The 26,671-nt window shown below is 41.1% G+C and overlaps 2 protein-coding genes and 1 long non-coding RNA gene across 3 annotated transcripts in view; 1 reads left to right on the top strand and 2 right to left on the bottom strand.

Moving 5' to 3' along the window:
- Positions 1–26,671, top strand: part of LOC309629284 (uncharacterized protein) — a 1,158,831-nt gene that overhangs the window by 147,767 nt on the left and 984,393 nt on the right. The window contains exon 5 of the mRNA XM_082393108.1: positions 13,645–13,723. Coding sequence (XP_082249234.1) covers positions 13,706–13,723 — 18 coding nt within the window. The 5' untranslated portion in view covers positions 13,645–13,705. The remainder of the gene's footprint in view (positions 1–13,644; positions 13,724–26,671) is intronic.
- LOC309629290 overlaps positions 1–26,671 on the bottom strand; it is a 255,887-nt gene that overhangs the window by 26,006 nt on the left and 203,210 nt on the right. The window lies entirely within an intron of this gene.
- CCDC54 (coiled-coil domain containing 54) lies at positions 6,846–8,744 on the bottom strand (the record flags this gene model as incomplete). The annotated part of the gene is given in 4 exon segments (XM_082393109.1): positions 6,846–7,869; positions 7,873–7,989; positions 7,991–8,472; positions 8,663–8,744. Coding segments are annotated over 4 exon segments (1,071 nt in total). The 3' UTR covers positions 6,846–7,479.

The raw sequence follows: 26,671 nt of genomic DNA, 5'->3' as shown, positions 1-26,671 counted from the left end.
AGTTGGTTTGGAGCTTCTGTAGTCAGCCTGTCACTTGGTTCATTATTTGTCTGGAGTCCTTTATTGTTGATGAAAGGAGGCAGAGTTCTAATGGGAGCTCATTGAGACAGGGTCCATCCCTGTTCACCTTCATGCCCTTTTTTAACATCTAGCTTAGAGAAGGAAGGAAATGACTACCATTTGTTAAGTATCTACTAAGTCAGGCACTGTTCTGGGCAGTTTATACACATGGTGTCATTTAATTAATGCAACAGTCTTATGATACAAATTTAGAGTTGAGAAAACTGAAGAATACAAGGCTAAAGGAATTTGCCAAAATCACAGTTATGAAGTTCACCATTGTATACTCAGCTCCTAGCACAGTGCCTGATATATAATAAATGTTCAGTAAGTAAAGACTGTTCTGCTTTGAATGTTCTTGCTCTTTTCACTGTCAAGCGCTGCCTATCCAATAATTGTGCTTAATATGATAGCCACAAGAATGGTTTGAGACATTTTGGTGAATGTGCAATGGTTTTCATGTTTGACATATACATTATAACCATTCGTCTTGTTATACCCACTCTTTTTGTAGAGAAAAATGGTACTTTCTTTTCTTTTTTTTTAATTCAAAAATATTTACCTATCAGTAAAACTGATTATGGTGTTTAAGATAAACAGGTAAGTTTCTATCTCTAACATAAAAAGCTCAAAGTTGGGACTTCCCTCGTGGTGCAGTGGTTAAGAATCCGCCTGCCAATGCAGGGGACACGGGTTTGAGCCCTGGTCCAGGAAGATCCCACATGCCACGGAGCGACTAAGCCCGTTCACCACAACTACTGAGTCTGAGCTCTAGAGCCTGCGAGCCACAACTACTGAAGCCCGCCGCGCACTTAGAGTCCGTGCTCTGCAACAAGAGAAGCCACTGCGATGAAAAGCCTGCGCACCACAACGAAGAGTAGCCCCCACTCGTCGCAACTGGAGAAAGCCTGTGCAGCAACGAAGACCCAATGCAGCCAAAATTAAATTAATTAATTAATTAATTAATTTTAAAAAATAAAAAGCTCAAATTTTTATGAGGGAGACGTGAGCACAAAATTACAATATATATTATATGTATATAAAATCAATGGCAACACTGGCAGGGGTTTTTTGGGAGTCCCCAATTTCTGCTACAGAGAGACTGAGGTAGAGAATAAGAGTCAGGGAAGGTGTCTTTTAGAGAAAAAATATTTGAGTTGAGACTCAAATGACGAATTATTGCTTATCAGCTAGATAAAAGAAAGGCATCCAAGGCAGTAGGGGCAGCAAGTACAAAGATACAAGATTTGAAAAAATCTGCAAGACATTTCATGTGGCTGGATGGTGGTTTGCATGGAAAATTATCATGGAAGGATGAGGATGAAGAAGTAATTTATTAATAAATACCATTTATTTTATACTTACTGTATGTCAATTAGATTGCTAAGAGCTTCATATAATAATCATCATTATTCCTGGTAACAATCTATGGTTATTATTCTTATTTTGGAATAAGGATATTAAGGCTTAGGGAATTTACACTTTGACTTAATTCCAAAGTCACACAGCTAGTGAGTGACAGAGCCAGCTCTTGAATCAGGTGAGTCTGACACCATAGTCATTGTGCTTTACCACTATGGAACATTGCCTTCCAAAGGTAAAAATTCGGGATGGAAAGAGCATAGGCTCTGCTAAGAAATTTGGATTTTATTCTCTTCACTATGAGAAACAATAAAAATATTTTAGAACTGTTTAAAAAAAAAACACCCTCTCTTTGACAGTGGTCTTGGCAATATATTTCTGGATGTGTGTCCTTAGGCAAGGGAAAAGCAAATATAAACAAATGGGACTACATCAAACTAGAAAGCTTCTGCACAACAAAGGAAACCATCAATAAAATGAAAAGACAACGTGCTGAATGGGAAAAGATATTTGTAAATCATATATCTGTTAAGGGGTTAATATCCAAAATATATAAAGAAGTCATACAACTCAATAACAACAACAACAACAAAAAACCCGCACATACAACCTGATTCAAAAATGGGCAAAGAACCTGAATAAACATTTTTTCCAAAGGAGACACAGATGGCCAACAGTCATATGAAAAGATGTTCAGCATTACCAGTTAATAGGGAAATACAAATCAAAACTACAATGAGATATTGCTTCACGCCTATTATAAAGGCAAGAAATAACAAGTGTTAGCAAAGATGTGGAGAAAAGGGAACCCTCATACACTGTTGATGGGAATGTAAATTGGTGCCCACTATGGAAAACAGTGTGGAGATTCCTCAAAAAATTAAGAATAGACCTACCATATGATCCAGCTATCCCACTTCTGTGTATTTATCCAAAGAATATGAAAACATTAATTTGAAAAGATACATGCAAACCTTATGTTCATTGAAGCATTATTTACAATAGCCAATATGTGGAAGTGACCAAAGTGCCCATGAGTGGATGAATGGACAAAGAAGATATGGTATATATATATATACACAATGGAATACTACTCAGCCATAAAAAGATGAAACCTTGCCATTTGCGACAACATAGATGGACCTAGAAGGTCCATTATGCTAAGTCAGATAAGTCAGAGAATTTCACTTATATGTGGAATTTAAAAAACACAACAAATGGACAAACATAACTAAACAGAAACAGAGCCACAGATACAGAGAACAAACAGGTAGCTGCCAGAGGGGAGGGGTATGGGGGATGAGTGAAATTGGTACAAACTATGAGGGAAATTAAGAGGTACAAACTTTCAGTTACAAAATAAATGAGTCATGGGAGTGAAATGTACAGGGTGGAGAGTATAGTCAATATATAGTCAATAATAACGTAATATTTTTTTATGGTGAGCAGGTGGCAACTAGACTTATCATGGTGATCATTTTGTAATGTATAGAAATATCAAATCACCATGTGTTATACCAGGAACTAACATAGTGTTGTAGGTCAATTATACTTCAAAAAACAAACAAATTTATAGAAAAAGATTTGTGGTTACCAGAGGCAGGGGGTGGGAGGAGGTGGAATTGGATGAAGGTGGCCAAAAGGTATAAACTTCCAGTTATATAAGATAAAAAAGTACTAGGGATGTGGTGTATAACATGATTAATATAATTAACACTGCTGTATGTTATATATGAAAGTTGTTCTCATCACAACAAAAAAATATTTTTTCTTTTTCTTTAATTTTGTATTTGTATGAGATGATGGATATTCACTAAACTTATTGTAATCACTTCATGATGTATGTGTGTCAAATCATTATGTTATACACCTTAAACAATGCTGTATATCAATAAAACTGGAAGGAAAAAAATAAAGCTTTCTAGTTGGCTTTTTCCAGCCTGTGGAATCACAAACAAACAAAATAAATGAACAAACCAAACCAAACAAAAACAAACACACAGATGGTACAGATGAACCAGTTTGCAAGGCAGAAATAGAGACACAGATGTAGAGAACAAACATATGGACACCAAGGGGGGAAAGCGGCAGGGGGCGGGTGGTGGTGTTGTGATGAATTGGGAGATTGGGATTGACGTGTATACACTGATGTGTATAAAATAGATAACTAATAAGAACCTGCTGTATAAAAAATAAATAAATAAAACAAAATTCAAAACCAAACAAACACATAGATACAGAGAACAGAGCAGTAGTTACCAGAAGGGACTGGGTAGGGGAGTGGGCAAAATGGGTAAAGTGTCTCAACTGTATGGTGATGGATGGAAACTAAATTTTTGGTGGTGAGCACACTGTAGGGTATACAGAAGTAGAAATACAATGTTTTACACATGAAACTTATGTAATGTTATAAACCAATGTTACCTCCATAAGAAATAAATTTAAACATTATCTTTGTTTCATAAAAAATTACCTTATTAGGATTGGACTGTGGACATTGTGGAGGCTGGGATACCAAGCAGGAAAACTTTTCATTCATATAGAGATATTATGGCTTGAACCAAAACAGAAGTGGGGACAGAGATAGAGGATGGATTCCATGAATTGTTGGAAGATAAAACAGGGAGAGATTTGATAATTAATACATCAAGTAAGGGAGAAGATGAGAGTAATTTCCAATCTGGTGATGTGAATAGCTTGCACTGTCATGCCATTAACAAAAAGGATACTGGAAGAGAAATGGCTTTGAGTCAGAAGAAGGAAGAGCTATTAATGTTAATTTTATTTTATTATTCTTATTTTTTATTTATTTATGTATTTATTTATTTTTGGCTGTGTTGGGTCTTCGTTGCTGTGCGCGGGCTTTCTCTAGTTGCGGCGAGCGAGGGCTACCCTTCGTTGCGGTGCGCGGGCTTCTCATTGTCGTGGCTTCTCTTGTTGTGGAGCACGGGCTCTAGGCGGACAGGCTTCAGTAGTTGTGGCACATGGGCTCAGTAGTTGTGGCTCACAGGCTCAGTAGTTGTGGCTCGCAGGCTCTAGAGTGCAGGCTCAGTAGTTGTGGCACACGGGCTTAGTTGCTCCGCGGCATGTGGGATCTTCCCGGGCCAGGGCTCCAACCCGTGTCCCCTGCATTGGCAGGCAGATTCTTAACCACTGCGCCACCAGGGAAGCCTTAATGTTAATTTTAGAAAGTAAAGAGTTTGACACTCATCCAGGTAGAGAAGATAAGTAGTGACTTGGAACTAAACCTTAAGATGTCTCAGGAGAGGCTGGGTTAGGAGTCCTTTGATTTGGGAGTGAGTAAAATGAAGCATCAGTATTTTAAGGGAATGACTAGTGGCAAAGGAATCATCTAAGAGACTGAGGAGGATCTGCCAGAGTGATGGGAAGAGGACCAGAAGAGAGAGCGTGGAAGACATGATTCTAAGAGCTGTGGAAAGAGTGGGAGAGGAGGAGGTAGGGACAGGAGGGTGGGCCTCTCATTCAGAGAAGATGACGAGAGATCAGCAAGAGAAGAGGGGACACAGGGACAAGGCAAATGTATACTTGTGAAAGCTGAGCACAAGGAACTGGGAGGTGGTGATTAACAGGGAGGAAAGAACAGGACTAGCTGATGAAGACCCTATGAGCCACTGGAGGAAGAAGGTAGGCATCACTTCCTCTGAGCCGGGTGGGATGGAGGTGAGTAGGCTGAGAGGCAGGTGGATTTGAAAGCAAGGACTGGGGAAAAATTATTTGCTCACATGTAGTTTCAAGTTGAGTTACAATTTTAATGAGTCATGTGAGATCTCATCTAAGTGATGATAATAAATATTTGACTCAAGAGCAAAATTCTCTCTCCTCACAGGAAACTTATGTGAATTAACAGGGTAAAACAGTCATCTTTTGGGAAAGTCTGAGATCCTGAGAAAATCATGTAGTGTACCTCTCACTTTCTCCTTCTCTAACGTTCTTATGTAGGTGAGAAACAGGTTAAAATGAACATGGTGGGGATCCCTGAAGAGAAAAATGAGATCCATAGAAGAGTTAAAATGATAGCCTGTCAGTACTTTACATTTATAAAATGCTTGGTGGCTTTTATTTCCCACGTTCCCTACTGGCTCCACTCCTGTGCTCTTGTTTTTCTGAACACTGCCCTATCCATCTCCTCCTCACCTTACCTCCTTACTACAAGGCTCATCAACCCTCTTTCTCCTCTGATACCAGGAGCAATTTTTATATTGTTCTTTGCTGCCCATCCCCATCTATCGTGCCTTAGAGCTGTGTGTACGTGTTTTGTCTGTCCCATTCGATGTTATGTGTCTACAGTACAGGGAATGTCTTCTACTTTTTCTTTTACCCTCCACTATCCCTTGCTATTAGCAAACACTGAAGAAATATTTATTAAATGAATATAATGATTCCCTTTTTATAGATGACAAAACAAAGGTACTTGAGACGAAATAATAAAGCTTGCAAGTGTAGAATTTAAGACTGTTCAGAACTAAGGTCTTCTGATTCCAGGCTCTTTTCCTAAACTCTTTGCCTCTCTAGAAACATTAAGCAAGTGCAAAGGGGAAACATAGGGCAGAAAAAGTGAAAATGTGCATTAATATAGAGGCTCAGGTGACCCAGGCAAATACCAGGTGACCCAGGCAAATACCACTTTTTACTCTCCCAGTAGCCACTTGTAATGTCATTTGCCTGTGTCATGGCCGACCTTCCCTAGTTATTCTGATGCGAGGGTCACAACCAATGTGCCCAGCTAGAGCTCAGCTGTTCTTTACGGATATCGCTGATGGTCAATATAGACATAGAGTTTGCTGGTACCTTTACCAGAGCGATACTTTACTTTGTTGGCACTGTTAACCCATTGAAAACAAACCCATTTAATAGATAGCCTTGCTCTAAGTAGGTATATGATAGGATCATCCATGCTGCCCCTATCACATATTGACATATTTTAAAATTTATGTGCACATCTTATTGTAAATTTGTAAATAAGGATCAAATAAAATGCATTTGTAAATGAAAAAGTTGTAATGTATAATTATTACCAGACTGGCACCAGACGATGTTGTGTCTTCTTATCCTACTTCTCCCTTTGTTTCCTCTATACTCACCTTAGTTCCTTTTTCCTCATTTGAAACTGGATTGTTCTTAGCTAACTGCCAAAGCCCTCATTTCAAATGATTAGCTGAGAATAGTTTAAAATAGTACATTTTCCAAGGATATCTGTAGTTTAACAGCATATGACTCTCTATTGGTACATTTCATTTACTTAGTGGCGAGGAAAACATTTTTTTTGCAGTTCATTTGCATGATATTTAGAAAAATTACATTACAGTGGCAACCACCTATTATGTCCAAAAATGAAGCACACACCCTGGATATGTAGTATATGGTTCATGCAAACAAGCAAACAAAGGCTGTCATATAAGAATCTATGGTGGTATAGTGTTGAGATTGAGATTTAACTTAGTTCACAAATCCCGCCTCAGATTTTCCCTTTTCCTCTGTCTCAAACCTACAAGATATGGTATTTGTCTCATTTCATGAAAATGTAAAAATAAAACCACAATACCATAGTCACCTTTTCCCCCTTTTCCAATTGTTTGATAGAGATAAAGTTGAAGTTGAAAGAAAAATCCCATTTTTGGAATAAATATTTTCCTGGCAATAACTTGTCCTTTCAGTGCCTTTCATTTTTATAGCTCTAAGTTTAGTAACCTTGACAGTGGGTATCTTTTTCACTCTATGCTGTTTAAAATTTTGTTAGTAGAGTCTGTCTCTAGTATCACGAATCTTATCTGCAAAGTCCACTAAGATAAGAATGCATAGAAAACTGACACGGGGGCTACTAAATGTGTTTCTCATTCCTTTGACCCCTTTATTCTTTGCCTCCAATTATCTATGAAATGGGTGCTGGATGAGTCCTCATGAATTGCCTTTGAGAAAACAAGAAACTTGACAGAAAATGCATCACAATTGTCCAATGGGATGATATGCCTCAACTTACTGTAGACGTAAAGAAACTTTGCAGACCGCCAACCCATAGTGAGCTAACTACCAAGGAGTTCACAGCAACCACAAAGATGTGTGAATGCTTGGAATGGCCAGGTTACATTTATTTTGTACCAAGCAAAGCAGAAAATTACTCTGTAGTCGAGTTACTTCCTCTTTTGAGGAACCAAAAAGACAGTAAATATAGTTGAAAACAGAGAGATAGATTGTGGTCAAGCTTACAACAGGCCCAGTGAGTGGACAATATCTCTGGGTTATGACTAGTGGTTCCTCAGGAGGGATGGCTGGCCTACAAAGAAGCCACTGGATGAATTTCTCTAACTTAGTTGCACTGAGGAAAAATCTCCACTTTCCTCCACGGACAAAAGTTAGCTTGATCCATGTATTAAAGTCTGGGTAAATACAAATATTTGACTTTGCTTTTTGAAAGCTTCTTAATGCATTTTAATGATTACTTTTCTTCAGAGCTTTAATTTGGGGAGAAATTGTTTTTTCCTCAAGATGATCAGTGGGCTTGGGATAACTGGGCACTTTCTCTGGTTCTGCTGAGATTTCAAGAGTCTGTAGAGGCCAATGTGTTCTTCAAAGTTTCTGGTTGTTTGAGTTTGTGAAGAAGTTCTATGATCTCTTTACCCTTTTCTCCATCCAGAACCTCTAAACAATGTATATTGGAGCAAGAATTCTGGTTTTCCAATTCTGTCACCTTTTTCTTTAAAGCATCAATGTCTTCCTTCAGAGAGAAGATATCTTTAGTTATTGTGCACTGTTTGTCTTCACTAACATTCATTCTGGTTTCCAGTACCTCCATTTGCTTCTGATAAAAGTCAGTCCTTTCCTGGATTTTTGGTACTGGACCCACAATGTTAGTCACTTGCCTGAGGATTTCAATCTGGACAGTTTTAATATCTCGGAGCATTACTATAACATTCACTTCTTCATCAGCGTTTACGTCATCTTGATCACAATCATAGGAAATCATAGTTGGATATCTAGTTGAATTTGGGTGCTGGGTCTTACATGTATGGTAAGCATTTTTTTTTTTTACGTCTTTATTGGAGTATAATTGCTTTACAATGATGTGTTAGTTTCTGCTTTATAACAAAGTGAATCAGCTATACATATACATATATCCCCATATCTCCTCCCTCTTGTGTCTCCCTCCCACCCTCTCTATCCCACCCCTCTAGGTGGCCACAAAGCACCCAGATGATCTCCCTGTGCTGGTAAGCATTTTAAAGAGATTGTCTGATCTTGGAGAAATTTGAATTCCATATCTGCCCAGCAGCAGCTTTTACCCTTTTGGTGTGAAGTTTGTACATCTTTCATAATGAAACAAGAGACAAGGTGTTGGGAAACCTGACCAAAATTAAAGAAAGAAGCAATGTCAGAATGAAATGGTCTTTCTCTTACTATTTTTCTGGTGACATCCTAGAACGCCCTATGGAGAACATCAAGGACAATAGTAGGCACCCTTCAATGATTAGCTTCTTACAGGGCGGTCCAACTGGAGAGCTCTGTGAAATAACAGGCAATTGCATGGAATCCCTCATAGGCTGACCTGATGCTGATATCACAATGGCTGCTGGCTTAGAATATATTTAACCTTAGGGCAGTAATTCTCAAAATTTTTGGTCACAGGACTCTTTTTCACTCGTAAAAATTGATCACTGCAGAACTTTTGTTTATGTGAGTTATATCAATCGATATTCCATATTAGAGATTAAAACTAAGAAAATCTTAAGATATTAATTTATTTAAAAAATAAACCCATAACATGTTAACATAAATGACGTATTTTTATGAAAAAATAATTATATCTTCCAAAAGAAAATAATAGTGAAAAGGGTGGCATTGTTTACATATTTGCAAATATTTTAAATACCTGGAATACCTGTATTAATAGAAGATACTTCTATTCTCATATCTGCTTCTGCATTATATCTGTTGTGATATGTTGTTTTGGTTGAAGTATATGAAGATATTATGGCATCACAGAGATATATAAATGGAGAGGGTATTTTAATGGCCTTTTCAGATCATTGAGGTTTTTATTCTTTGCTACTCCACCAAAATTTGACAAATGATAATTGATTAGAAGGTAAGTGCAATGTGTAATCTTACAACAGAATAATACTGTTACATTAAAATTCATTGGTCTATCTTCCATTTTTAATAGATGTGTAATATCATGCATTGGTCATTTGGAAAATAATGATTCACTGAATTATGCAGATCTTTCAAATGGTAACTCATTTTATTATATAATATCAAAATATCACATTCATTAATATCACCACCAGTCTCACCAGAAAAGTCTTTGAGTATTGGCAAGAGGCCAAGCTCATGGTGGCAGTTAAAATTTTCCGAAATTCTAATTTTAGCTTGAAAAGCTTGAAATTTATTAAGCTTGTTAGTTGTTTCTCTGGAAGTGACAGGCTCTCTATATCCTTTTTTTTTTTTTTTTTGCAAAAATGCTTGTCAAATACCCAAATATGAATACCATAGTTTACTGCCAGTTTTTCTTTCAAAATGATGTTCCATGAAAAAAGCAGCTACTTCAGTTTATAACTCAAATAAGTACTTTTCCTGGAGACAACAATTATATTTTTGTAAGCAGCAGAAGTGCTTTATGTGTACTTCTCATTACATCACATTTAGTATTAAAAAGACATAGTGAAGATTGAGATTTAATAAAATGTAAAAGTTTTACTGCTTCATCAAGGACATTCTAGAGCTAAACAGGCTTTTTCTTGTATGCATTCTTTTTTTTTTTTTTTTTGTCTCTGAGTGGAGGTGAAGAATACAATCACTATTGGTAGCTTAGTGCCATTGCCTTGGCTTGTGCTATGGTATCAGTTTTACCCACCCTTGCTTTTGCAACGCAATTTGGAAAATTAAAATGACATGATAGCCATGTCTGTCAAGGTGTAGTCCCACTTAATTAAAGAAGATATTCCTTCTTGGATCAGTGCCAGTTCCAACCCTCTTCTAAATCACTCTTTCTCATATTTATGCTTAAATGCAGGGCCAGCTTCAGCCAAGGTTTTGGTATAAACTCTGAATTTAGGCAAAAGTAATTTAAGAATTTTGGGCCCTCAGTGATATCTGGGATTTTGCTTTACTGCCCTATCTTTGAATCCTTCTTTAGTAACGTTTCCAAAACTTCTAGAAACCTTTCCAAACTCTTGCTGAGAAAAAATGTTCCTATCACAGAAAGATATTTGGAGCCAGAAAAGGTAGTGTTCAAAGCTGTCCCATTTACCTTGGCCAAGGCCATTTTATCCAGCTAGCACTACAGACACAGTGCTTAGGAGCTATGAAATTTCAAGGAACCAATAAAAATAGATATTTTAGAGCCAGAAAGGGAAAAAAAAAGAAAAATTGGGCTCAGAATACTAAAATCTACAAGATTGAAACAATAAATGTTTAATTAAATATCTCCAAAGTGTACTATTATATCATCTTCATTAATTGTTAAATTAGTATTAAAATTTCATTACATTTGGAGGCAATTTGTAGATTAGGTATTCTTGCTTTACAGGAATTCCCAGTTAAATTAGAGGGATTGCTTGTAGCAAATACTCCCTTCGGGTTAATAACAGCTAAGTCTTATTGGCTGCATACCAGACATTGTTCTAAATATTAGCTTATTTAACTGAAATTCATAGAAGTCAAATAATTTTCCTTTCTGCTAAAAAACGGGCAGAGTCAAATTTCAAATCCTTACATTCTAGCTCCAGGGTCCGTGTGTTTTTCCTCTACTGCCACACAAACAAACACGATAAAATATATATATTTGTCAACTCAAGAGAAAGATAGACATTTCACTTTTTAGAAAAAATACACTATATATTTATTTTTAAAACTCATTTTGATTAAATTTTTAGAAATATGAGAAAACTAATTTTTTGCTTATTTATCAAAGCTAATTGAAGCAGAACTTTGTAAAGACTTTAGAAGTTAAACTATGTCTAATTCGAGTAAGTAAACATGAACATTTAGAGACTATTCTTGCCTTATTGTAGTAAAAGTAGAACAACTGTAATAAAAAAATAGACTTAAAAATTTTCAACTAAAAATATTTATGTATACTGATTATTTTTATAAAACAAAAATTAATCTAGTAGGTTTGATGCAAACATAAACCTGTCTGGTTTCTAATTACTTACCTATTAATGTTAACGAAAGGAGCCTCAGCCTATTTGGGGCTTGTTGGGCAGTGAAAAGCTGTAGTGGGAGAATACAAGCCTGTTGATTAGGGTCAAGTTGTGAGAGTAGTCAACACGTGAATGAATAACGGGAAATGACCTGACCCCCTCTCTTCATGTTCCTGCCAGAGATGTGGAGCCATTTAGGAGTAAAATAACAGGGCAGACTGGAGCCTAGTTACTGACTCTTACCAAGGAAAAATGTCCTCCAGGAGGCAGGCTTTTAAAGGAATGGTATTTGGAGCCAGAAAAGTTAGAGTTTAAGGTCCTCCCATTTATTAACTCTGTGCTCTTAGTCAAGTTACTAACTTCTTACAAGACTGTAAAAATGGGATAATAACAATACCTATTTCATAGAGTAGTTTTGAGGATTAACAGTGCTCAATCTTTGTAAACTCTTTTCCTGCTCCTCTCTGACCATCTTCTTCTTACTCTCCTTTCGAATGAAAGAGGAAATGGTGAAGAGTTTTAAACTTTAGCTCTGCTCTCCCTGTCTCTCACTCTGCCTTTTATTCCTCTCCTTCAATAAAGAGACCACTGTACCATCATATGACCAAGACATAAAGCATGTGCTGCTCACTGTTCAAAATGTACAAATGCAGATAAAGCATTTGGATTAGGACACCAGAATGCAGAAGGCAGCAAACAAGGCCAAACAAACTGGCATTCTGTCTCCTAGTACAGCTAGTATAGCTAGCACAACCATCTATGGTGTCAGACAGCCTGGCATGTAATAACCAATGGAGAAATGGCTCTAATAATAGATAATCTTACTAATGTTTAAAATGCTGGTGTTTGAGTAAGTTAACTATAAATTAGTTACAGTAGAGTCTTCTTTTTTTTTTAAGATTTATTTTTTATTTATTTATTTTTTTGGCTGCATCGGGTCTTAGTCGCAGCATGTGGGATCTTTGTTGAGGCATGTGGGATCTTTTGTTGCGATGTGCAGGCTTCTCTCTAGTTGTGGCGTGCGAGTTTTCTCTTCTCTAGTTGTGGCACACAGGCTCCAAGGTGCGTGGGCTCTGTGGTTTGCAGCATGCAGGCTCTCTAGTTGAGGCACGTGAGCTCAGTAGTTGTGGCGCACGAGCTTAGTTGCCCCGTGGCATGTGGGATCTTAGTTCCCTGACCAGGGATCGAACCCACATCCCCTGCATTGGAAGGTGGATTCTTTACCACTGGACCACGAGGGAAGGCCCCATGGTAGAGTCTTTATTTAATTTAATTAATTAATTAACTTTTGGCAGCATTGGGTCTTTGTTGCTGTGTGCAGGCTTTCTCTAGTTGCGGCGAGAGGGGGCTACTCTTCATTGCGGTGCGTGAGCTTCTTATTGTGGTGGCTTTTCTTGTTGTGGAGCATGGGCTGTAGGCTCGTGGGCTTCAGTAGTTATGGCATATGGGCTCAGTAGTTGTGGCTCGCGGGTTCTAGAGCGCAAGCTCAGTAGTTGTGACACACGGGCTTAGTTGCTCCGTGGCATGTGGTATCTTCCCGGACCAGGGCTCAAAGCCGTGTCCCCTGCATTGATAGGCAGATTTTAACCACTGCGCCACCAGGGAAGTCCCTGTGGTAGAGTCTTGATTATCTATATAAAATCACCCCGATTTACATCTTTTTTAATATGCTTTTTCAAGTTGGGAGAGAATGGGGCAGAATTATAGTTATCCTGCTAGCAATTGGGCATTATTTGTACCCTTTATGTTACACCTACAGTCATCTACTATTACTCTCATGTACCCTTAGTGCTTGTGACCATGAAAAATTATTGCAAGTCTTTTTCTTCCCCCACAAAATTTGAGGACCAGGTTTACCAGAACTTGGGCCCCCCCACCTGAATATCATTTGTTACATGCAGAGTGAGATAAAAGACTGAGAAAACAGGAACCATGAAGGTCTTTCTGATTTGACCAGGGTGCCTGACCCATGGGGATAAGAATGTATTAATGAAAGAGCTCTAACCCAATGTTACACAAAGTAACAAAGCTGTTTTCTTCTTCTTCTTTTCTTTCTTTCTAGCCATGAGGAGTAGAAGAGAACGAGAGTGAAATCAGAGCTGTTGTGCTAGATCACAACAGGGATGGAGCAGAAAGCAAAGGTATGGTGTTTATGAGATAGGCAGAGCCTGACGCAGTGATGCCACACTATCAGCTTCATGAAGTGGTAAAGCCGAGTGACACTGATAAAGCAAACTGATTAGAGTGACACATGAGGTGAGGGGGCCACTTCCATTCTGTGTTGTCAATAAATGTTTATGATAACACTTTAAAATCATATGAGGACTTCCCTGGTGGCACAGTGGTTAAGAATCTGCCTGCCAATGCAGGGGACATGGGTTCGAGCCCTGGTCCGGGAAGATCCCACATGCCGCGGAGCAACTAAGCCCGTGCACCACAACTACTGAGCCTGCGCTCTAGAGCCCGCAAACCACAACTAGTGAGCCGGTGTGCCACAACTACTGAAGCCCTCACACCTAGAGCCCGTGCTCCGCAACAAGAGAAGCCACCGCAATGAGAAGCCCGTGCACTGCAATGAAGAGTAACCCATGCTCGCTGCACCTAGAGAAAGCCCGCGCACAGCGACGAAGACCCAATGCAGCCAAAAATAAATAAATAGATAAATAAATTTATTTTTAAAAAATCATATGAAACCAATGCCAAAAGAATATGATGTCATTAGAGAAATGAAAATCAAAACTACAACGAGGTATCACCTCACACCAGTCAGAATGGCCATCATCAAAAAATCTATAAACAATAAATGCTGGATAGGGTGGAGAAAAGGGAACCCTCTTGCACTATTGGTGGGAATGTAAATGGATACAGCCACTATGGAAAACAGTATGGAGGTTCCTTAAAAAAACTAAAATTAGAACTACCATATGACCCAGCAATCCCACTACTGGCATATACCCTGAGAAAACCATAATTCAAAAAGAGTCACGTACCACACTGTTCATTGTAGCTCTATTTACAATAGCCAGGACATAGAAGCAACCTAAGTGTCCATCAACAGATGAATGGATAAAAAAGATGTGGCACATCTATACAATGGAATATTACTCAGCCATAAGAAGAAATGAAATTGAGTTATTTGTAGTGACCTAGAGTCTGTCATACAGAGTGAAGTCAGAAAGAGAAAAACAAATACCGTATGCTAACATATATATATGGAATTAAAAAAAAAAAAAAAGGTTCTGAAGAACCTAGGGGTAGGACAGGAATAAAGATGCAGATGTAGAGAATGGACTTGAGGACACGGGGATGGGGAAGGGTAAGCTGGGAGGAAGTGAGAGAGTGGCATGGACATATATACACTACCAAACGTAAAATAGATAGCTAGTGGGAAGCAGCCACATAGCACAGGGAGATCAGCTCGGTGCTTTGTGACCACCTAGAGGGGTGGGATAGGGAGGGTGGGAGGGAGACCCAAGAGGGAGGAGATATGGGGAGATATGTATATGTATAGCTGATTCACTTTGTTATAAAGCAGAAACTAACACACCATTGTAAAGCAATCATACTCCAATAGAGATGTTAAAAAAAATAAAAACTCACAGAAAAATGAATAATAACAACAACAAAAAAGAATATGATGAACACCTCTGAAGAAATGATGGAATGATAATTTTGATAATTGGTAATGATAGTTCAACTTTTCACTGTAACTAAAATTGTGTGGTCTCTTTCTGGAATGCCCTCCATATATATATATATATTTTTTTTTTTTTTTTAATTAATTTATTTATTTTTGGCTGCATTGGGTCTTCGTTGCTGCATAGCTTTCTCTAGTTGCGGCAAGCAGGGGCTACTCTTTGTTGTGGTGCGTGGGCTTCTCATTGCAGTGGCTTATCTTGTTGTGGAGCACGGGCTCTAGGCATGCGGGCTTCAGTAGTTATGGCACACGGGCTCAGTAGTTGTGGCACACGGGCTTAGTTGCTCTGTGGCATGTGGGATCTTCCCGGACCAGGGCTCAAACCCGTGTCCCCTGCATTGGCAGGCGGATTCTTAACCACTGTGCCATCAGGGAAGCCCTTTGGTTTTTTTAAAATTAATTAATTTATTTTTTGCTGCATTGGGTCTTCGTTGCTGTGCGGCTTTCTCTAGTTGCGGCGAGCGGGGGCTACTCTTCATTGCGGTACGCAGGCTTCTCATTGCGGTGGCTTCTCTTGTTGCGGAGCACGGGCTCTAGGTGCTTGGGCTTCAGTAGTTGTGGCTCGCAGGGCCCTCCATATATTTATTCTGCAGTCAAACTTCCGCCCATCCTTTAGGAGACATCCTGATAATACTTTCCTTGTCCTGTCCTGTTCTGATTCTCCCTGTGGTCTTACCAGCGCTACCGACCTGTTCTGTGTCCCTACCCAGTAGCAGTCAGCATAGTGTATCATTATTGTTGGTGTGCCTATGTCCTCTCTAGACTGGGAGCTCCTTGAGGGGAGAGACTTGCTTTTCAACTCTGTATCTCCAGTGTCACAAAGCCTAACATATAGTTGGTGCTCAGTATATCTTTATTCAATGAATGAATGAATGCATGCATTCATACACTTGTGAATGATTGTCAAGGTATAGAGTGGGTCCCTCCTGCGCCTATTTCTATGGGTGGCTAGTGAACATATTGCTTGCTTCATAAAGGTAATCTATGATAACTTTTTTTAGTTCCTGAGGAATCATTTAGCATTTTGGGATAGGGATTTAATAATTTCTTCCCTGAAGACCTGAAGCAGTTAAGTGGCACGAGAGGTAAACTGAGATCAGGCAGATGGAGATAATTATGAACCTGGAAACAGCTATGGGGTGGATAAGAGAGAGCTTGGTAAATGATGGTAACAGCAGTGGTATTAATGGCACTGATCCTACAGGTGACTAAGGTACCCAGCATACTGCCCCTCTGCAACATACGAAGTTTTTTAGGCCTCCAGGGAACCGCAGGTAATCAGCATATTCTCCAAGTCTCTGTGGAAATGCCTGCGAAAGCATTTGTCATGAACTTGGGTACACAGGCACTTATCTCTTTATTCATGTCATCTTATATTCTGAACTCCAAATTTACAATGAACTCTCTCCAGCTTATCTAGATGTACTCTTCACCATTTAGCTCCAGAACCCTGGGGACACATTAGTATTTTATGTAATCTCTCCACCCCGTCATCTTCCTCCAGTTCTTTCTGTTATGCTTGGCTCTCCCTGGTAATATATCACATTAGGTTGCTCGGTTTCTGTAATTCTTAAGTTCACCTCTTGGTTTCCCTTCTCTGATATTACCTTTAAACTTCTGCTCCCTTTAGCTGATGATTGACACTCTTTTTACAGTGCTTTATAAGTCCTGATGCGCACAATTGATGTAGCCATTAAAATAAATGGCTCGAAAAAAGGAAGAGAAAGTGAAAGAGAAGTGTTTTTGCTTAACCATTCACCTCCTTCCTTTAATGGAACCAGTGAATAAATCCAGTGAGTTAGTTTTTAAACACTTCTGTTTTACTGAATTTATATCATTTAGCAGATCTTTTTGAAAATCATTATATGATGAGTGCTGCCCAGTGTTAACTTTCTGTTTTGTTCCTGAATTGCTTTGTACTTCATTTAGGGAACCCGGAAAATTAAAAGGTATGGAATACATAGTGATCACATAGGAAACAGGGATTTAAAATGTAAACAAATACAGAAATCATAAAGTGTAAAAACTGAAGAATGTTAATTTTCTCACTTCTAATTATGAATACTGTACAGTTTGCAGTCTTGTCTTATTTGGGTCTGTTAATATATTAGTAGAGCCTTATTTAAGAAAACTTCTGTTTTAGTGTTTGGGTTTTCACTTGTAATGATGCTTTATAGTACTTTGGATTACAATATCCAAGGAGCTATCTTCTTTAAAGTTTTAAAGATTATAATGTGAAAGATTGCACTGGCTTTCCTTCATAGTACTAACCTTGAAAGACATCTGTTATTATGACATTTTATGTTTTTGAGGGAATTTGCAACAATATCTCTGTGAAGTAAATGTGTATTTATCCCTTGGCTTTAGTTTTCCTTCTGTTATTAGTCTGTTCTCTGCCTATCTTGGGCCTATTACTTCCTATTCTGTTTCATAAGAATGAAACAATAAGAACAGCATAATGCCATGTGCTGTTACTAAAGGAGTGTCACAAGGGTTAACATGAAAAATTTTTGTGTCATAAGGGTTAACATGAAAAATGTTTTCAAAAATTACATCTAATTTTTAACTTTATATAATATCTCTTATTTAAGAACTGTAACTATTATTATTATGCACTATTTCTGCACTGTTTTTCCTTCAGGAGTTTGATTTTTAGAATCGTTTCCTCTCTCTGTTTAAAGCTACCTTCCTCCTTCCTCCTGTACGGGTTTGGATTACAAAGATCTTATTTAACTTTCCAAATGTATTATTTCTCCTTACACACTCTGATTACACACAAAATGGAAAATGCTGGAAGGCAATCATAGAACTGAAGGTTTTTTCTCTTCTTTCTCTACCTAGGCTTTGACAACTATGATCTAAGGGAAAACGTATTTAGTCATTGTTTTAAATATTTATTGAAGGTTCCCTCCACCTGCCACCCCTCCCCGCCAAGAAATGTGTATCGCTGCTGCAGCTGCTTCTGTATGACAAAAGCCAACTAGAATATAAAAGGTATATAGGAATGCTTAACTATAAGATTGAAAATTTGTTTTTCTGGGCCATTTCTTTCTGGAAATTTGAGGTCTCTTTCTGGTGGTCTGAATGTAATGTAAGTATCAAATGCCAGAAGTAGAGAGTGATAAAGCAGTTCTATTAGACACATATTTCAATAATTTTCAGCTTCAGTCTTTGGCACTAATGGCTATGATTCTCACTGTAACTTGTAAGAATTAATTACCATTCGTTCTATTTATGTCCCCAAGTTTCTCCTCCATGATGTAGTATAAAATGATAGCAAGCTGGTTGAAGCTCCTGGGCAATTCGCAGATTAGAAAAGGTAAAAAAGTCTTTATCATAACCTCCAGTGGACTTCACATTTAAATTTTTCAATGACACTTAAAAAGAAAAGAGAAGATGTTTCTGGAAATCACATTCTTTGTTGTTAGAAAGTAGAGCTGAAATCAAATGGATGCCCAGGCTCACTGTCATGATTGAGAAAGTGACATAACTGCTTAAAACCTAGTAAAACAAAAGATCTTAACTTCTTTTGGTATTCCTTTAATAATCCTATGAAAGCTTTGCATGCTTCCTTAGGAAACAGCATATACGTACAATTTTGCATATAATTTTAGGTGATTTACAGACCTCTGTCCTCTCCCCTGCCCCCTCAGGCATTTATGGACACAAATAGTACCATAAATAGTACCTCAGGTTAAAATTCCTGACTGTAAGAGAAGGATTATTCTGGCTCCAATACCTGTTTGTGGGTGTTTTGCTTCTAAGGGGTCTGGGAGCTTCGAGGTAGTTTGGTTCCAGACCTTAGACTGACTATGTGAAGTGCTAAGAGTGAAGGCCATTAATTATTAGCGATCAAAGGAGGGAGAGGCCAGTGGAATGCAGTGACTTGGGAGGTTTCAGGATGAACCTTTCAGAATGAGCGAGATCTGGGTAGATGAAAGTTAGAAGGGTCTTCCAGGCCGCGTGAACCATGAAATCAGGGTCTCTGTTTGGTTTGCTCTTCACTATGCCTGGCATGGTGCCTCCTATATGCCCCTAGGCTTTCAATAAATATTTACATAGCGCTTTGTGACTCACTTCTACTGACGAGCATGAGTCAAGAGGAATGGCATCAACTCAGGGCTGGAGTTCCGTAACAGACCCTCCTGAGACAGTCCCGAAAAAGGATCCTCCTGCCCGCTATCATTTGAGCCAACAGAACGAGACCAAGTTTGGTTCAGAAGCAAAAGAAAGCTTTATTCTTTCATCAAAGAACGGAGAAGTGTGAGCTAGGGCTCTAGAGTACACGCCCCCCCCTCCCCCCAACCAAGGACAGGCCGGGGGCGGGGCTGCTTTCTAGGGATCTTGTCAGCGGGAGCGGGGGAGGGAACCGGATTCGCTCCGGGGCTGTGCTCCTCGCGCTCCAGGTCACGCGCAGGGCCGGCGCAGCGTCTCTGCCCGCGGCCCACCGCCGCCATCTTGAATTGCAGTGTCCTGTGCAGCGCTTCTGCGCACAGTCTGCGGAGCTGAGGCGTCTGGCGCAGCCATTTTGCATGAGGAACTTCGACCCGAAGCTCTGGGGGCAGGGCCTCTGCATGCAGCACCCTATGAGCAAGTGAAACTAGACAGAGCACAAAGGAAAAGAAAAAGGTTAGACTCTATTTTACTACCCAGATTCTATTTTTGTTCCCCGGGAATTGTTAATGAGCTTTGCTGGTGACAAATCTCTCTTTTTTAAAAAAAATTTATTTATTTATTTACTTTTGGCTGTGTTGGGTCTTCGTTTCTGTGCGAGGGCTTTCTCCAGTTGCGGAGAGCGGGGGCCACTCTTCATCGCGGTGCGCGGGCCTCTCACTCTCGCGGCCTCTCTCGTTGCGGGGCACAGGCTCCAGACGCGCAGGCTCAGTAGTTGTGGCTCACGGGCCTAGTTGTTCCGCGGCACGTGGGATCTTCCCAGACCAGGGCTCGAACCCGTGTCCCCTGCATTGGCAGGCAGATTCTCAACCACTGCGCCACCAGGGAAGCCCTCTCCTCTGTCTTTTGTCCTGCTCCTCATTCTTGAGGGGCGCTGAGGGGTGAAGGTCCATCTGATTTTGGGTGTCGGTCGTCATAACCCCGGGTAGAGGAGTAGAACTTCTCCCAGCTGCCTTTAGATATGTTTGGCTGTCTCCAGGCCTTAGCCCAACTGTTCGTATCCCCGAGCACCACCATTTGTCTAACCTTTTGGAGACAAAGGACAGCAGACAATTTAAGATACATGGCCCAAATATTAGCAAGAGAATAATGGTCATATATCAAATTTGTCCTAAAAATGCAAGTGTCTAGGTCTTTTGCCTGTGGGCAAAAGTGTACCCTGATGTTGAGGCCCACTGCCGTGGCTCAGATATATCCCTGGTCACACTTTTGTTGTTTTTCAGAAGAGAAAGCTTCAGGTCAGAGAAAGATGAATGGCATCTACATACTGGAGGAGGGTTTCCTCCTCCAGGTGTAGATCTTTTAGGTCTTTAGCTAAAGTTTCCCCAAGGATGATGGCAAAATTTTTGAACACTTGGGGCAGGACTGTCCAGCAGAATCGTTTTCATTGTGTGTTTGGGTCCTGCCACTCAAAAGCAAAAATTTCTTGTGACTCTGGGGCTAATGGAATACAGGAGAAAACAACTTTTAAATCTAATACAGAATACCAGGTCCTAGTGGATAGTAGAGTAGCCAGCAGAGTGTAAGATTAGGGACGACTGGTTGTATATCCCAGGTGGCTTCACTGACTGCCCTGAGGTCCTGTACCATCCGGCATTCCCCACTGAGTTTCTTTACAGGGAGAAAGGGGGTATTACAGGCTTATTGGCATGGCCTAATAAGGCCTGGGTCGATTAGGCCCTGTATAATGGGGGCAATGCCCAATAAGGCCTCCTGATAGAGAAGACACTATTTTCTATTGGACCATGTTCGTACTACCATGCGACTGGCTCCTGCAGCTATTCCCACCCATCCCTGGGCCCAGACTTTAGGATTTACTCCCAGGAGGTGGACTTGCTCTGTCCCAGGAGGTTTGTCCTCAGCCATTAACATTATCATCTTGTGCTCTTGTCTAAGGGGATGCCAATCTCCAGTTTGTCTCCCATTAGGTGACCCCCAATTTATGTAAGATATCTCTTCCTCGCAGGGGTATAGGGCATTCGGGAATATACAGGAAGGAATGGGTAAAAGTATGTTCATCCAACTTGCATTCTAATGGCTCTACGAATGCCTGTTCTTGAACCTTCCCTGATACCCCCATAATTTTACAACCCTTGTGACAGAGTTTGCCTGGATCTGGTGTTCAGAACCAAATAAGTGGCACTGGTGTCGACTAAGAATTCGACAGGCTTTCCCCCATGTCCAATGTCAGCCGGGGCTCTTGGGGGTCATTTGGAGTGCCAGCTTAGGAACCCCATGGCCCCATCATTCTTCATTTATTTGGACCATCTGCCTTTGAGGGTAGTGGCCAGGATCTTCCATTTCCATCCCCCTTTGGGGGCGGCGAGGGCATTCTCCTTTTCAGTGTCCCTCTGGTTTACAAATGGTGCAATGATTGGGTCCCAGTTTCCTTGGCTTCCTCAGCCTTCCTGAGGGGGCTGGGGCTCACTCGTTAGAGTTGAGAGTCTCTGTGGGTGGTTAGTTCAGATTCCCATGCTGACTGGTTGACATTGGAGGGCAACAGCCAGTAGCTGGGCTTGCCTCCGGGCTTATTTATCCTCTGACTTTTCCTCCTCGATATCTTGGTTATTAAACACCCAGTAGGCAACCTTGACCAGGCGAAAGGTAGGGGTATTTGGTTCTATTTCCAGTTTCTGAAGTTTACACCTAATGTCGGGGGCACTTTGGCAAATGAGATATAACCTCAGGATTGCATTCCCTTCCAATGACTCAGGAGCTGTGGTAATAGATTTAGAGGCATTCCCTGAGGTGCTCTAGGAATCCTGGAGGGTTTTCCGTTGGCTCCTGAGTGATTTCCTTCATCTTATTCCAATTGACAGGTTTCTTTCCTGCTGCCTGGATTCCCTTTAGGATTTTATTTTTATAATGGGTCAGCCTCTGTCTTCACCTCGTGCTCCATTGTCTGGGTGGTCCCAGTTGGGTTTGTTATCTGGGACCACTTTCCCTGGTCTGAAAATAGCATGACCTGCATTGTTCCTGTTCTCTTTGTCTGGTCTTTTCTTCCCCTGTTAGGAGTACATTGAGGAGGCTCTGGGTGTCAGCCCAGGTAGGTTCATGGGTATGAAAGATTCTCCTAATCAGATTCAGGAACTCCTCTGGATCTTCCCTCAACCCCTTACTATGAGTCTTCCAGTTACACAGGTCAGAAGTGGTAAATTGTTGTATACCTGGCTGAACACTCCTTCTCCTTCTCCTGCCTCAAAGGGAGTACTTTTCCTGATGGGCTGTTGGACTGTGGCTGGTAATTAGTCCTGTTTAGTGTAGACGGCTCCTCGGGCCTGTGGCCCAAATCAGGGTATATTACCTCAGTGGAGGAGAGCCACATCCCTTTTGAAGGCCTTTGTTCTGATACAAGGCTATAAAAAACTGGACATAGGGAATTTTATCCAATTTATTTTGTCTCTGGCATAGCAGGTCCAATTGTAAAATGGTGCTGTAATTTAGAGACCCATCAATGGGCCAACTTTCCCCATCTCCCAGCCAGGTTGGGGCCAGGCTGTCCAACTACCGAAGAGGGTGGTTGGAGTGATTTGTTGGCATGCAAATGCCACAAGATTTGACCCTAATAAGATTTTTGGTTCAGGAAATTTGGAACCAGCACCAAAATGTTAATGGATTTCTTAAAAGACCAAAATAGGAGGCATCCAAATGGCATGGACTCCGCTGTAACTGGGGGTCTCTCCCTTGAACTTGTAAGGGCCTGTGCTTGGGATAGTGAGTCCCTCCTCAGTCGAAATATCCCACGGCAGGTTAGATGGGACTGCCTCTGGGCCCGAGCAACTTAGCCATGTTAGTTCCTGACCAGCTTGGTCCATTAGGGAGTGGCACGGCTGTCTGAGGAGGGGGTCTTCTCTTTCCTCCTTTCGGCCGAAGAGGAGGAGTTTTCACACTTCCCGCCAGGTGAGAGTTAAAACATGAGGGATTTCCATGGGATACTCCCCAGATTGCTGGGGAGGACAGCCTGTGGAACCTCAGCTGATAAAGAATCACCCAAGGTTCATCTCACAAGCAGTGGGGGAGGAGAGGTCTGGCAGTGGGTGTTTCCTGTACTTGCCAGCAGCTCACAGGGCTTCCTGATAATGGGGTTCCTGGTCTTGTGAGCAGCTCACAGAGCTCCCCTGCACTTCAGAGAAACTAGTGCTGACTGGAAGAGGTCAACCAGTTGCATACCTACCTTTGGACCCTTTCACACTCAGGCGTCCCTGGTGCCTTTCCCTGAACTTGGATCAAGTGTCCTTCTTCCGTTTTGTCAGGTAGTCCTTATTACCTGGGCCTTTACCCAATCTTGCCTAAAGGCCCTTGGGGCTGTCCACTTTCTTTTACCAAACCAAAAGTGACTATCAAGAATGCTACTGTTGACCCCTGGAGGTTGGCGAGGAGAGCATAAAGCCTTGGTGCAGCTGCTACTACTGCCTTGTAGAGGGGTCAAGAGGATAGCACTACTGGTGAGCCAGAGGGCAAGTCTGCCATCCCTCCCTCTTGTCCGCAGGTCCCCACTGTTCCCAGGCATCCGGTACCGCAGGAAGGCCATCCAGAGGCAAGGGACAGTGAGTTTCAGTCTTTGATCCCCAACAGTGCCACAGTATGATTCCCTCAAGGGGGCACAGTCCAGATACCCCTGGGGGCCAGGCTATGTGGACACCATACCTGGGTATTGGGTTGCTGGGCAGAGTTGCTCTGAATTTGGCTGAAGGCTGCTGCCTTTCTGCCCTGTCAGAGTTACTCAAAAATCAGAGTCGATCATCCTCACACAAAACTCCCAAAGCCCCCGCTGTTCTCCCACTGAAGCCAGGATGAGCCCAGAGCCTAGTGAATAGGTACAAGCAAAAAGGCCATCGTCTGTCCCTTTGTGGCCGACAGAATTTTGTTACCACCCTTTCGAGTTGGGTGCCAACAAAGGTCCTCCTGCCCAGTGTCATTTGAGCCAATAGAACAAGACTGACTTTGGTTCAGAAGCAAAGGAAAGCTTTATTCTTTGATCAAAAGATGGAGAGGTGTGACCTTATGTTCTAGAGTATACCCTTCCCCTGAAAGGCCGTAGGTGGGGCTGCTTTATAGGACTCTTGTCAGTGGGGAGGGGAGGTGGAGTTCTTGCAGGTCAGTTGCAGCTGTGCTGCTCCCGGCGCTCCACATAGCAGCGCTGGGTGCACGCAGCATCTCTGCACGCGGCCCACTAAGCTGAAGTGCTGGGTGCAGCCATCTCGCGCTAGGAATTCTGATCTGAAGTGCTGGGTGCAAGGCCTCTGAATGTGGCACCCTATGAACGGGTGAAACTAGACTAAGCACAAAGGAAAAAGAATGGTTAGAGTTTATTACCCAGATGCTATTTTTATTCCCTGGGAAAGTTCTACCTGTGCCTCTGATACAAAGTGACTGCAATAAATGTTGGTGGCTGGTCTAGATATCTCTGGTGATCAGTTGGAAGTATGGAAGTGTTTTATAACAGTTCTTGGGAGATCAAAGCTGCAAAATTAAATGTCTTAATTTTATTGCTAAGGAACTAAGAATCAGCAGATGTGATATATCCAATATTTTATGATAAAGAAATTCTGATAGCCCTTAGGACTAGAACTTGTAGTGGTGATTCCAAATCTGAAAACTAACTCTTAGACCTAAACCCCCCATAGCAGTGGAGGAGCTTCTGTATTTATTGTGGCTCCTCTAACTTACAGTTTTCACCTGAGCACTGCATCTAATTTCCCAGAGTGAGGAGGAAGGAAGGAAAGGCTTTGTGGGACAACTGAGTTGTTTTTCATTTTGAATTTCCCTCTTCTTTCAGTACCGTTTTAAAAGGAGGTGTTATCATCAAACACAGAACCTGCTTCGTTCACAACCCCACCCCTTTTCTGGCCTCCTCTTCCCACCTGTACTCATGTGGGCTCTCTACCTGCTGAGTCATCTCAGCACAGCGGTGAGTCAGTTTGTGGCTTTCCTTTATTCCAACATGTAAATTAAGCACTAGCTATTACTTAATTGAATCCTGAATCACCAGTGGGCATTTTTGTTTTCCTTTCTGTATAACTTCCATATCTATACATATATTAATGTCGAAAAAATTAATCGGTATATCTAAGAAAGAAATGGAAAATGTTCTTTGAGTCAAATTGAGGATTATAACCTGGAAACAGCATCTCAGAATGCTCCAAGAACTGTTCCGCCCATTAGAAGTCAAGGCACAGTTATATAAGTTTTTTGAGACAGAGGGCTGTACAATAAACGACATATTATTGACAGTTTACTCAATCCAGATCTAAGCGTCATTGTGGCCCCTTACAAGATCAGGAAGGGATGTTGTCTTTTAAGGAGCTGTCTTGTTGATGCTTGGAGAATGTCACTGTTTATGGTTGAGCGGGCATTTCTGCCCATGGCGGAGGTTCGGTAGATGCGTAATGCAGGTACACAATGCACAGTAGGAGGAAGAGAGGAGGCCAAAGGGAAGAAAAAGTTTTTTATGTTTCAATTTTTCTTGTCTTGCCATGAAATATGAATTTTATTTCCCATTAGGCTATCTTACACATACAACACAAGTGCCAATGAAATTTCCCCTTTTTAAATCCTTGATTTTACCCGCAACAGCACTATGTCTTTTCACTTCTTATTCCTTCCTGACTGTTATGAAGAAAATGATCATGAACTGAAGTGCTTGAGGTCCAACAGGTCCATAATGAAGAGAGTGGACTGTATCACAGTCCAGCCACGTGGCATGTATCTGTGTGTGTGTGTGTGTGTGTGTGTGTGTGTGTGCGCACGCACGCGTATGTGCACATGCGTGCATGCCCGCACATGTGAGTGTGGTGATGGTGACACCTCCTTTCTCAGACTTCGTGGTTCCACAAAGACGGACAAGAATCAGCATGTTGCTCCTGCCCTCCCTCCACCTCCTCAGAGGAGGACTGCCTTTGCTTAATGCTGAGTTTGGGATAAGCAACTGGGAATGCATACCTCATCTCTTTCCTCCTTTCCTTTGTCTTGGGATTTGCTTGCCAGCTGAGAACTCTTCATTCTGCCCTCCATGTCACCAGCTGGACAGGGGCTGACTCTGCTCCCCACCCCTCTCCCTGCCCAGCTCAGAGAGACAGTCCAATTCTGAGGTTGAGTATTAGGAAGATTATGGTCCCCATACATCCGTGCCACATCCATCATAAGGGTGATTTTTTTTTTTTTTTGTCTCTGAATTGCTGTACTCTTCTGCCTATTTCAGTTATAGAAACTGGGAGAG

Source organism: Balaenoptera borealis, assembly GCF_965194805.1.
Source record: "Balaenoptera borealis genome assembly, chromosome: 5".
Classification (NCBI taxonomy): Eukaryota; Metazoa; Chordata; class Mammalia; order Artiodactyla; family Balaenopteridae; genus Balaenoptera; species Balaenoptera borealis.
This window is presented reverse-complemented; position numbering and strand designations above follow the sequence as displayed.